Source organism: Pseudorasbora parva, chromosome 10 (assembly GCF_024679245.1).
Source record: "Pseudorasbora parva isolate DD20220531a chromosome 10, ASM2467924v1, whole genome shotgun sequence".
NCBI classification, from domain to species: Eukaryota; Metazoa; Chordata; class Actinopteri; order Cypriniformes; family Gobionidae; genus Pseudorasbora; species Pseudorasbora parva.
Window position 1 is genome coordinate 43,372,280 of NC_090181.1, and position 14,501 is coordinate 43,386,780.

General features: G+C 38.8%; 1 protein-coding gene across 6 annotated transcripts in view; it reads right to left on the reverse strand.

Annotated features, from left to right (window-relative positions):
- Positions 1–14,501, reverse strand: part of myt1lb (myelin transcription factor 1-like, b) — a 214,197-nt gene that overhangs the window by 39,282 nt on the left and 160,414 nt on the right. For all 6 annotated transcript variants that reach the window (XM_067456212.1, XM_067456211.1, XM_067456214.1 and 3 more), the window contains 3 exons: positions 11,810–11,917; positions 9,937–10,154; positions 4,766–5,037 (listed from right to left, as the gene is read on the reverse strand). In XM_067456212.1, the coding sequence (XP_067312313.1) occupies positions 4,766–5,037; positions 9,937–10,154; positions 11,810–11,917 (598 nt within the window). The remainder of the gene's footprint in view (positions 1–4,765; positions 5,038–9,936; positions 10,155–11,809; positions 11,918–14,501) is intronic.

Consider the following 14,501-nt stretch of genomic DNA (forward strand, 5'->3'; position numbering starts at 1 on the left):
GTGTACAGACTAGCCTTCTCTATAATGGATAAGTTTGCATCTCTCTTTAATGTATTTGAAATGGAAATAGAGCAAAGATTTATCATGAAGCTAATTTTATTTTAAAAAATCGTTTCACTTGTTTCTGATGTTTTTTTATTTCGTTCAGTGCGAGTTTTTGATAGAAGAAAGGCCATCGCACTATATGTCCATGAAAAGCACACTGCTAAAAAGAGAAACTTCAGGAAATTGTCTTGAAATATTGGATAGGCATCAAATTTACATGCATTACCCATCATAAACCTCTTAAAGATAATTCATAAATGACTGTAGTGATGTCCGGTTCGTGAACGAATCAATCTTTTTAACCGGATCTTCATAGTGAACCGGTCGAACCAGTTCACCAAATCGAACTGAATCGTTCTAAACGGTTCGCGTCTCAAATCAGGGCTGATCCCACAAGTTACTGTAGTTATTAACTTTCTGCCATCAGTGACAGTCTCTCAAACTAAAAAATAAAACGAATATCTTGAAGTAGATGCTGTAACTCCAATCGTTAGCTGAAGTGTGACATGTTTTGCTGAGAGATCTGATGAACTCACGAGCAGCTGATACTGAGCATGCGCGTGTAACCGAACGTACCGGTTGTCGGATCCTCGGATCAGCAGTACAGAATCAAAACCGTTTCTGTCGCGTTCGATACTGAGAACCGATGAGCCGATGAGCTGCGCATGCGTGTTATTTGTTCAGAGGAACGAAATAAAGGTTAAGTGTATAAAACTAATCACGTTTGGAAACAATATAACAAAGCTGTCACTGTATTATTTTAAAGTTTTGGAAACAATAGATTGTAAAACGGTCAAATTAAACATTTATTTGTTTTATCAATAATGCATGATATTTTCAGGAACAGCTTTTATCTTATTTAATTTCTAAGTCGATAAAGATTTTAAAATAGATGTAATCAAAACAGTAGGTTTGATATAGACTATTCAGCTTGCAGCAGTTCGCAGCTCAGCACCCTGTGCTCAGCACACACACACACACACACACACACACACACACACACACACAGATACAGCGGTTCTCGAGTCAGATCGACCGGTTGCAACGGATCACCTGTACAGAATCGAGAACCGTTTCTATCGGACACGTTCGATCTTTCGGCCATGTTCGATTCTGAGAACCGGTGAGCTGAGATACTGAGCATGCGTGAGAGCGTCGTAACCGAACTGTTTCTCTCGGACTGGGACAGCTGATGCTGATAATACAAGAGCCCGGGTGAACACTGAGGATTTGTGTAAGTAGGGCTATTATGTCAATGTAAGTTTATTTAATCCGTGTAAAACATCAGTGTTTGCACGACAGTGACAGTCTCTCAAACTAGAAATAAAACTAATATCTTGAAGTAGATGTTGTAACAATCGATTCAGTTCGATTTGGTGAACTGTATTTAGTGCTGTTGCAAAACATAAATGAAAAAATGTTTCCAAGATGATGATGATGTCAATTATAATTATTACTATACTAAGTTTTGATTAGAAATACTTTATATGGATGTGTTTGAATGTATTTTCATCCGCCGGGATGATAGAAATGACGTCATTACGTAAAGACGTAAAAGAACCGGTGATCCGGTTTTTTTAACCGGATCATTGAAACGAACTGTCAGAAAGAACCGGTTCGCGGAAAAGAACCGAACTTCCCATCACTAAATGACTGTATAACTAAGAGGAAACTTCTTAATGATATATTGTAGGCTAAATAAGCAAATTATCTAAAAACGTTTTTTTTTTTTTAAATGACAAAATAACGCACATCATAGTCTATCTACATTTCTATACTGAATGTATGCTATATGAATGTGTGTACATTCTATTTACCTATCCATATTTAGTTGTTCGTTCGTGAGACAACGAAAGATTGTCAGAAACACTTTAAAATGACTTACCATCAGCACCCAGAGCCGCTCACGCTCACCAACTTCCTCCCATGCTTTTCGATAAACTTGCAAGTCTTTATAAAGCAACTTGTGTGGATCATAGAGAACTGTGTGCTTCTCAACCTTCACGATGAGACGAGTGTCCTCCATTGCTGTCTTTCCAGGTGCACTCTGAAGAACACTGCCTGTGACACCACGTGCTTTTGTTTATCGTTTCTGTTTTTATGCCAGCATATAGTTATAATATATACATAATTTAATTCATATTTAATTTAAGCTAAACTGGCATACATTATTTAAAATTAGTTTTGTATCAGGCAAAAACTTATGGCAGTGACTTCGGTTTTTGTGTAGAACTTTTTTTCCCACAGCGCTGGATGTCATTGTGACTGAGAAACACACGGAACACTTCACTAAATAATTTCATGGTTAAATGTGTTATTTTTCATGTTCACCAGGTTAATTTTGATCAGAACAATATACTGTGGCTTTAATTCATCGTGAGCAGCGCGTCAAAAATAGACCCGGCGCCGAAACGATCGCGGCACTGACGCTTCTGCTCTGCTCCTGCTACGCGCCGCTGCGCTGCCTCTGCTGCCGGTGTGAATGCACTCATCTGTTAACATGAGCGCCGAAAAAAATACGCACTGCTTACGCCCTGCTTACGCGTGCAGTGTGACGCCGGCTTCAGACTGAGCTTTACGACGTAGATGTGATGTGAGCCTCCTGTCTGACAGTCGTAGGTCTTCTAGTAGTTGTGGAAAGTGTTCCACAACTTTCAATCATGTTGTTTAAATGTTTTGTCCCGTTGCTTTTTGCTCACTATGGGCTTCTACGGGGCGATAGTGTAAGATACAAGGTAATGGAGCCTTTTATGCATTGTCATGTTTCTTTAGAAATAAACAATGGACAAATGGAGTCTTTAAACGCCTCAGATGTAAAGTTATACCCTGTGAAAGTGAATCAAAAATGAATGGGATGCTAAGGTTGTCCTCACACAAGTCAGTTTGAACCGTGCCCGAGTGCGTTTGACCACCAAAGCGCGGTTCGTTTGACTAGTGTGAGTGCTCCGAACCGTGCCCGGTCACGGCTCGATTAGCCGGCCACTTGGAAGAGGTGGGCCAGAGCACAGTTCAGTTGGACTCGGGTGCGGTTCGCATGCAGTGTGAGCGCTAACCGTGCTGGAGTCCGTAATCAAAGCTGCAAAGTCCTTGCTGCACTTCAGCTGGTACCTTGCAAACCTCCTCATACGAACAGCACGATTACGTGAAAATTTTCGCGCCACTAAGGCGACACATCTGTTTAACAACAGGCTGTGAGAGGGCTGTGGACCACCGTGGACCAAACGACACAAAATTATCCACAAAGAAAACAGAGCGATGGACTCCATTGTGTTCAGAGAGCGCCGCTCTTCCTGTTTATCCCGAAACCGTCGCACCATAATGACGTAAGCGTGCTCCGGCATAAATGCTGAAACCCTATGTGAGTGCAGGCCAGAGGGGGAGTGTGGAGGGGGGACAATAGTACTCGGGCCCGGTTCCTGGCAACCGTGCCTAGTGTGAGTACACCCTAACAGCAGGTGATGGCTTGGTTAGCAATGGCCGCCCCGATGGGTGGAGCGCTTTCTGAGTGCTAGATTACCCCCTTTGAAATCACGCATATTCAGTTAGTCTGGCGCCACCTGCTGGCAACAGGAAATGGCATGTTTGGACTGTAGTTTACTCCCTGAAACACATCTAAATATGTCATATACCAACATGCTAGAAACACATTTAATCATGCAACACACGGCTAAGTGCTAATGTACGCGTTTGATAATAGTCCTGCCCTGAACAAATCTACATGACAATATTCAGATAAAGCTATCACGCCACGAACTGGCAACAGGAAGTGATGTGTTTTAACATTGTGACACACTACTAGCAACAAAGGGCATATGCAATTTAGTACTAAACATGCTAGAAACATTCTTAAAGATGCTAGCAACACTTAGCTGAGTGCTAAAGCATGCTATCATCGTCATGAAATAGGAAGCTGTTGTAACTCAAGCATACAGTGTCCAATGATCTGCCTCAAACATCACATGTCTGATAAGAGTCCTGGTCTGAACACATCTACACAACAAAATGTCGTTAATAGTCATAGCACCGCCAGCTGGTAGCAGGAAGTGTGGCAAGTACAAATGACTGACGTAGTCCTCTTATTTTTATATACTTAAATGCATATTTCCCATCGTGCTCTGTTTCCTCAAGCCACCGGGTGACGGTGACACGGGTGCGAGGGCCCTTTCATCACTGCTTGCAGCTTTAATATGTATTGTGTTTCTAATTTTGTCATGGCCCTTCAATTATGCATTCATACACTAGAAGCATGGTCATAAATACACATATTTACATACAAATGTAATATTTACTATAATAATTTGTAGTGCTTGCCTATGCAAATCTTTCACATTGATGAGGGGAGATTTATGATCACATAGACTCCATCCTTCCATAATCACATCTAGAAATATTATACCATTATATTTTTTTGCTTTTTACATTTTAATTTTACCATAAAAAGTTAAATTAGCTTTGATATGGCAGTAGATGTTCATTTAAAGAGAAATCTAAAAACATTTTGCAAGTCAATGTTAAATTTAGTTTATTTGCCATGAATAAAGGAAAAATGTAAAGACATATTTTCTGTAAAAATCCGGGGATTTTACAGAAAATATGCACTACAATAAACATGGCTGCCACTGCCATATATCTAATGGTAATGTAAAAATGTCTCAGAAGACATAAAAAGTCTTTGCATAGTGACGTCTCACACACACACTCACTCGGGCCGTGTGTGTACCTGCGTGCAGATCTCCAGGGGTTTCCCACTCAGGCTCTGTGGCATCTCCCTGCAGCGGGTGGAGAGGTTGAGGATGGCAGTGGCAGCCATGTGCGCCGCCTCCATGTCGTGTGTGTAGTCGAAGCTGCTCTTGCTGCAGGTGCTGCTGGCGCTGCTCTCTCCTCCTCTCGCTCCTCCTCCTCCTCCTCCACAGCTCAGGCTGCTGCCGCTGCTGGGGCCGTAGCTGCTTGTGGTGCTGCTCGCCGAGCTCGAGCTCTTGCAGTAGCGTTTAGCTGACGGGACACACAGAGCCGGGACATTAACAGAAGCACTATGGGACAGATCACAAAATACACTTAGCTTCTGCATCCTACACTGGCTTTATTTTGGTATTACTGAGATACTATTATAGTTTTAATTAAAGGGATAGTTCACCCTGAAATGAAATCAAACCCGTCTTTTACTCACTCTGCAGTTGATTCAATGCCCTATGTCCTTCTATCCCTTTTGGACCTCAAAAGCAGTAATTAAAAAAATACACGCGCTCCTTCCTATTATGGCAGTGGATAGAGGCCATGGCAAAACATAACAAAAATTATACAAAATGATGACGCATTGATATAGTGAGACGCCCGCCATATATGGAAAGTGTCCAGGAGGCAAACTATAAAGTTTTGCGAGAAATAAACTATAATTCAGTCAAAACAGTGCGTGAGCATGAGTGCCGCGCATGCTTACGGTTCATATATATAAATATGTATATATATATATATACATATATATATATATATATATATATATATATATATATATATATATATATATATATTTTTTTTTTTTTTTTTTTTTTTTTTTATATGTATATATATATAATTTTTTTTACCATATCATATTTTTTTTCCATCACCATGTCCCTTTAGAGGCTCAATACTTTGTGTTCCACAAGAAAAAAGTCAAACATATTTGGAAAAGATAAATGATGACAGAATAATTTCTGGATGAACCATATTATCAAATAAACTCAAAAGCTTAATATTCGAATAGAGTGACAAATCAAATGGTAAATCTCAAGTAATAAACCCAGTGAGTAAAAAATGTAGACCTTGATGTCTAAAAAATAAAATCACAGATATTATATATATATATATATATATATATATATATATATATATATATATATATATATATATATATATATATATATATATATATATATATATATATATATATATGTATATAATTACATTGTAACAATGACACCGTAAAATAAAGTGTAACTATAAAGTGTAACTTAAAGGGGGGGTGAAATGCTGTTTCATGCATACTGAGCTTTTTACACCTTTAAAGACTTGGATTCCCATCCTAAACATAGACAAAGTTTCAAAAACTAATGTTGGACGTGTGATAGATTATTTCTGTGTTAAAAATACTCCTTCCGGTTTCTCACAAGTTTCGGCGAGTTTTTTTCGAGTATGGGTCTACTTGACGTTAAATAGAGCGGAAGGTCCTTGTATGGGCTGTACGGGCTCTTCTCCCGGAAGGGTGCGCGCGCGTGACTAGAGGGAGAGAGAGGAAATGCACGCTGTAAACAGTCTCTCAGGTGCAGATCCAGTCGTCCGTGAACACTTATGACGCGCCGCGCTCCACTATATTCCTATGGGTGACGTCGAGCGACTTCAACGCTTCAGCACAGCATTCCGGGAAGGCAGCGCTGCATTTGAACCGATTTGAACGCAGAAATGACGGGAAGCTTCAAGGCATCGCTTCAGTCGCGTCGCAAAGTGGATTTCCACGGTCACTGCTGTCACAGGACTTCACCAAATCATACCAAAGAAGTGTGTTTTTGACAGAGCGGTCCTGCTTTGGAAGATGCCGGTGAGTAAATCAACTTCAAATGTCTCTGCTATTGGCTACCGTCGCATGAGTAAACATCAGTAAACGATACGATCGCGTGCTTCGTCATTCAAATGCGCTAACGGTTACTCCATTGTTGTTCTGTATAACGTTACACTATTCTGACTCTGACGTGCAAAACCGTTTTGCTTGCTACCTCTAAGGTCTAGTCACATACAATAGTCCATAAACCGAATCATGTCCTCATAAACTGCACACAAAGGCCCCTAAATACAGTACATACCACAGAGACGGACATCCTGATGTTGCCGTTTCTCCTGTTCAATTTATTTCTCCCTCAGATTTGATTGTGGATCATTATCTGTATTAGCTGAGATAGCCATGGGTTTCTCCACGCTTGAGGACGTCACCGCTTTGCGCGCTTGTCATTCTTTAGCTCCGCCCACACGATACGCCTCCAGGCGCTCGGTTTTTTCCGGAAAGACTCGGTACAGCCTATATTTCTTTTATAAATATAATAAAACAAAAGACTTTTCGGAGATATGAAGGATGCAATACTACTCTATAGGTACTCAAGATTGACATGAGATTGACTGAAACTGAGTGTTTCACCCCCCCCCTTTAATAATGTTGCATACTTGTTTTGATTGTGATTACTATGTACATACTAGTAATTAGAATATCTGGTCAACAACTAGGCACTTACTCAGAATCTATCCCTAAATCTAGTAGTATTAAACCATGCAGTTACCTTATATGGTTGCACTTTATTTCAAGGTGTCCTTGTTACAGTGTAATTATCAAATAATTAATAAGTAATACTAATGAACAACATATACTTAGTAATTAGGGTAATGTGTTTAGGGTTATAATTATGAATTATTTACATTAAGAACTTGTAAGATGTGTAAAAGGGATACTGTAAAATAAAGTGTTGCCCTTACGTGTTCTTACCTAAGAAAGTACTGGTTAATAGAGGGTAACTACATGGGTAGAAATAACTACACCAGGTCCTGGGTTCAGGTACTGTAAAATAACGTGCATAGAATGTGTTTGTAGTCCAATCCCTTTAGGAGGAAATGGCTTGTTTATTAGGATGATTTTGATGATTATGAGGAGATTTTAAATGATGAGGGGGTGTTGGGATGTAAGTGAGAGACGGAGAGAAGCTCTCTACAGCTTGACAAAAGACACAATGAGCCACAACACCAGCTGGGCATCAAAGTGACGTCTCCCACCGGGCGTCCTGCTGCCATCTCTCTCTCTCTCTCTCTCTCTCTCTCTCTCTCTCTCTCTTTCTCTCTCTCTCTCTCTCTCTCTCTCTCTCTCTCTCTCTCTCTCTCTCTCTCTCTCTCTCTCTCTCTCTCTCTCTCTCTCTCTCTCTCTCTCTCTCTCTCTCGGATTCCTTTTACTCTATCTTCTCCCTCCAGTCTGGTTATTAAAGCATGGCCCGGGATCTCAAAGTCTTGCGCACAGAATTGCAATTAGCAACACCCCTAAATCCAGACTGTGATTTGCCTAAACCGTCTCATTCATTATGCATCTGCCTTGAGATCATTTCCATACATTTCCATACCTCCGAAATACAGTGAAGGAAGATCTTGGAGGCTTTTCTAACAGGGTTTAGTTCCTCGCCAAGCGTTCATGAAATGTAGCATTCTCAGACCTTTGCAGTCAACTGTTCAAGTGTTTTGGTAATGCTTATACAACGGCCCACAAAAAGTATTTGGGCACTTAAGACAAGCTTAAAATGTCTGTCTTCATTGGAATAGACAATACAGCACTAGCAAGTACCTTATTGCTTTTAAAAAGGGGTTACCACACAATACAAATATTAAAGCCAAAAAATATGCATTTCATGAGGTAAAATCACTTAAAAAAAGCCTTCCTTTCGAAAAAACAGCCCCTGACCGTGAACAGCAACAGAAGTTACATTATCATGCCATTAGATGGCGGCGAAGACTGTCGCAGTGGACATTCAAATTGATTTTTTATTATGAACATAGGACTGAACTGAAGGAAAATGCTGCATGTAAATGCAAGCAATAAACTCGCTCACTCGATCTCTTACACAATACTCAGTAAGCTTCAATGAAGTTGAAGTTTCAGGTTTTGCATAGCTCAGTTGGTAAAGCATTGCATTATACAGCAACAACATGTGATCATGCGATCGTGAGTTCGATCCCAGGGAACACATGTGCTCATAAAGTGTGTATGCACTATAAATCACTGGGTAGGTTTAGGGATGGGGTGGGTGTAGTTGTAATTTAAAAAAATATATATTTTTGCTGAATGGAAATATGACAAATGGTGGTAAAAAGTCCACACATTGCATTAAAATGAACACGCATTTTGATTGGTAACGACAGTCATACGTCATTTCATGATGTCAGACGTAACACGACACTGTCATTATTTTTACGCCAGCTAGAGGGCGCATGACTTTAAAACATAAATATATAGGTCGTAATAAGGTGCTTGAAAAACGACCTATAGAGTCGTATTTTTTGGAGGACAGGTTGGAATGAGAACATGGATCCATCATGCCTTGTTACCACTGTGCAGGCTGGTGGTGGTGGTGTAATGGTGTGGGGGATGTTTTCTTGGCACACTTTAGGCCCCTTAGTGCCAATTGGGCATCATTTAAATGCCACGGCCTACCTGAGCATTGTTTCTGACCATGTCCATCCCTTTATGACCACATTGTACCCATCCTCTGATGGCTACTTCCAGCAGGATAATGCACCATGTCGCAAAGCTCGAATCATTTTGAACATGACAATGAGTTGACTGTACTAAAATGGCCGCCACAGTCACCAGATCTCAACCCAATAGAGCATCTTTGGGATGTGGTGGAACGGGAGCTTCATGCCCTGGATGTGCATCCCACAAATCTCCATCAACTGCAAGATGATATCCTATCAATATGGGCCAACATTTCTAAAGAATGCTTTCAGCACCTTGTTGAATCAATGCCACGTAGAATTAAGGCAGTTCTGAAGGCGAAAGGGGGTCAAACACAGTATTAGTATGGTTTTCTTAAAAATCCTTTAGGTGAGTATATATATATATATATATATATATATATATATATATATATATATATATATATATATATATATATATATATATATATATATATATATATATATATATATATATATACAGAAAACATTATTTTAAATTGTAATAATATTTCACAATATTACTGTTTTTACTGCATTTTTGATCAAATAAATGCAGCCTTCATGAACATAAGAGATCTCACCGAGCCCAGACTTTTGAACAGCTTTTGACCTGTTTATTGATTTGACAGAGCAGACGTGTGGATGTCTTACCCTCATCACTTTTGGGCAGTGCGTCCCGACCGTGGAGCTTGGGTGCAGCAGTGTGCCGTTTGCTGTAGATGTTGCTGTTGTCGTAGTTGTTGTAGTCAAAGCTGGTTTTGGAGTACTTCTCTAACTCTTTGGCCAGGTTGGAGCGTGGGGTTGAAGTGGGAACGTTGTTTTTATAGCCGTACTGTGGAATCTCCAGCTGTTTCACAAAGCACATGGGCCTGAAACAGACACAGCCAACAGGTTATGATGTATCATTGTGTCCGCCCGCCAGTGATCAATGCACACTATCCATTTTTATGGGCTTTGCACAACACAAATTGGTGCCTACTTGTAATATATTCAGTTTCTAGCAAATTCATAGTGAAATAATTTACAGTGAAAAGCAGTAAAACCAGCAATTCCAGAATGTGTTTCCATCAAACTTCTCATTTTATTTATAAAAAAATAAAAAATAAAAAATAAAAAAAATAAAAAAATTATATATATATATATATTTTTATATATATATATATATATATATATATATATATATATATATATATATATATATATATATATATATATATATATATATTTTTTTTTTTTTAATTAAATTTTTTATATATATATATATATATATATATATATATATATATATATATATATATATATATATATATATATATATATATATATATATTTAAATGGCTTTATTTTCATCAGTTATGTACATTAGGGTTTTATGCTACATCTTGTGTTGTTAAGTGAATGCTGATTGGGTCACACTTTATTTCACACTAAATGCTAACATTGATCGCTTTATTATAGTGTTATGTTTGTTATTATGATGGTGTGTTTGTGTGTGACACTGTGTGCACCTTTATATACAGTATTAGTATTTATCTCTATTTTAGGGTCCAATTCTTGCCATTAACTAGTATTTATTACCATGCATATTACTTGGATATTGGCTGTTTAATAGTACTTATAAAGCATATATTAAAGGGTTAGTTCACCCAAAAATCATATCGTTGGACACCCGTAACACCTTCGTTCATCTTCAGAACACAAATGAAGATATTTTTGCTGAAAGCTGAGAAAGGCTTCAGAAAGGCCTCCATTGGCATTCAGTACATTCCCACTCACAAGACCCATAAAGGCACTAAACACATCGATACAAAGTCCCTCTCACTAACAGTGGATGTACAATAATGTTACAAAGCAACAAGAATAGTTTTTGTGCGCAAAAAAATCTAAATAATGACTTTATCCGCCAAGTTATTGTCTTCCGTGTAGGTCTCTGACGTGAACTCACGTGATAGCGGCTCCTCCTCTTCTTCTTGTATTCAAACGGCGGATCTGCGTCATATTCTTGCGCATGCGTCGGGTTCACGTCAATAACTCGGTGGATAAAGTCGTTATTTTGATTTTTGTGCGCACAATAACTATTCTCCTCGCATTGTAACGTTATTGTACAGCCCCTGTAGTGAGATGGACTTTGTATCGATGTGTTTAGTGCCTTTATGGGTCTTGTGAGTGGGAATGTACTGAATGCTAATGGAGGCCTTTCTGAAGCCTTTCTCAGCTTTCAGCAAAAATATCTTCATTTGTGTTCTGAAGATGAACGAAGGTGTTATGGGTGTCCAACGACATGAGGGTGAGGAATTAATGAAATAATTTTCATTTTTGGGCGAACTAACCCTTGAATGCCTTATTCTGCATTATGTTAATCCTTACCTATCCCTAAACTTCACAACTACCGTATTAACTATTAATAAGCAGTAATTATGAGTTTATTGAGGCGACAGTCATGGGTAATAGTGATCATTTGATTCTTAACTAAAGCGTGATTGTTTTTTAGTTTTTTTTCAGTGTTCTAGCAGATGCCTGTTACCTGAGCACACGATCTGAACCCTGGTTGGATTTGCCTCCGTCACATGACTGATGTTTCTCGTGGGCTTTGGCCAGTTTCTCTGCAGCTGCTATTGGGCAACCCGACAGGCTGGAGGAACAGAAAGAAATGTAAGGGACATGGCCTAACAAAGAGACGTCAATGTGTGACAAATCAGTGAAATATTAGATTCATCTGTGTTCATTTTAAACAGCAACATAATGCATCTTAGACCCATCAGTGATCTACCATGATCTGATTTATGCTGTAGCCAGAATCAGAATACTGATGATTTAATGTCTTGGTTATTTCTCAAAAACAGTGGACTATGGATTCAATAATCTATAAAGATTATAATAACACAATTGAAATCGTTTGCTTCTGAGATCTGCCTCTGAGAAAAATACGGGAAAAAAGAAAGAAGTTCTTCTCGCATTGTTTCTGTAACAAGGCTGTGCATCTAATCCAATTCTGCAAAATTTTGGTGCAAGTTCACCTGTGATTTGGTAAACTTTAAAACTGTGACAACCCAGACTACAAGGAATAAAGGTTTAATTTGGGACTGTACAAATTCTCATTAGCTATGCTGCAAAACTATATTTTCAGTGGTGTATAAAGACCTTACATAAAGAACCGTTATGTTTTTTATTTCCTGAGACTGAGACATTTCTATTTGCATGCACAGCGGGTCCCCTAACAGTGAAGTCACCATTTTGCTCAGCCATGTTTCTACAGTGGCCCTAAAGGGGCAAACTGCTCTAGTGTTGTCACGATACCAATTTTTTGACTTCGATACGATACCAGACTAAAATACCTCGATACTGATACTAAATCGATACCACGGTAAAACAAAAACAAACAAAAAAACAGGTAATATGAATAATATGACAACAGAATTTATTATTCATTGTTTTATTTTTTTTAACTAAAAATTCACTTGGCCAGCAGTTCCTGCCCTGGTTTTTGACCATTCCCTCCTGTTATTGCTATAATAACTACATGCCAGTGTGAAGATCCTCACAGAGATCATCATTATCAATCATGTTATCATTCACTAACCTTTCACTTCTCAACTGGGATGACCAAAATCTTATTTTATTATACGAGTAATTTAATATATTTTTAAATGTAATCTTTAATTGTATCAGTTTTTAAAAATAAGCAAAAAATGCAAATTACAAACAATATGACAAAAACAGTTCTTTATTTTTCAGCTTCATTAGGTCTATTTAACAGTAGCAATCAAGAAAGAAATTAAATAATCAAATATAAAACTGCTTACTTAGTCTACACTTTATAATTTAACTCTACACTAATTCTTAATAAATATATTTTAGTTATTTAGCCAAGCATGTGGTGGTTTTCTATTTTTCATTGTTTGCTTAACATTAATCACAGAATATTAGGTCTGGCTTAAGACCTGCACTGATCTAATTACATCAGCTGTAGGCTGCACGTTCACTAAAGACATATCCGACTGTGTTTACCTGAATACTCGCCAGACCGTGCATTTTAACATATGTTTGACCATTCAAACCCCAATAATAATCTGCGAAAGAACTGAATGGCGATCGCATGTTTGTTGTCTGAAAGGTGTGCGTGCGCGCGTCAGGTCAGAGTCTGGCTCGAGCACGTCCCGCGGCGCGCTTTTTTTTTCTCATGCGCGCATATTTCTGTTGCTTTCTCTGTCGTGCGCTGCGCGTATATATTTAACTCTTCTACTTTCAATGTTAAGTGAACAGTGGAAGCAGAGCTCTGCACATACGCCCTGACACCTGCTGTCACTTATCCACGCACATTAAGAAATACAGCTATTAGTGCGGTCCTTCTTAAAGTACCGGTACTAATAAAAGTCCATATCCTACCGTTTGTAACATCAGGGTATCGCAATACTTTTCTAGTACCGGTATATCGTGCAACACTAAACTGCTCTACAGAGCACTAGCTACTCTCTTCTGTCTCAGTCGACGACATCTTTGTCCTGTGTTGGCCACCGTAGCTTCTCTATGTGCTTCACAAGGGAGTGGTGAGCAGTGGGGGTGCAATTCACAACCTCACCACTAGTCGCCGCTAATATTTACATACGGAACCTTTAAGTTAGTTTATGCTTAAATTAGTGATGGGAAGTTCGGTTCTTTTCAGCGAACCGGTTCTTTCGGACAGTTCGTTTCATGATCCGGTTAAAAAAACCGGATCACCGGTTCTTTTACGTCTTTACGTAATGACGTCATTTCTATCATCCCGGCGGATGAAAATACATTCAAACACATCCATATAAAGTATTTGTAATCAAAACTTAGTATAGTAATAATTATAATTGACATCATCATCATCTTGGACACATTTTTTCATTTATGTTTTGCAACAGCACTAAATACAGTTTAGTACAGAACTGAATCGATTGTTACAACATCTACTTCAAGATATTAGTTTTATTTCTAGTTTGAGAGACTGTCACTGTCGTGCAAACACTGATGTTTCACACGGATTAAATAAACTTACATTGACATAATAGGCCTACTCACACAAATCCTCAGTGTTCACCCGGGCTCTTGTATTATCAGCATCAACTGTCCCAGTCCGAGAGAAACAGTTCGGTTACGACGCTCTCACGCATGCTCAGTATCTCAGCTCACCGGTTCTCAGAATCGAACATGGCCGAAAGATCGAACGTGTCCGATAGAAACGGTTCTCG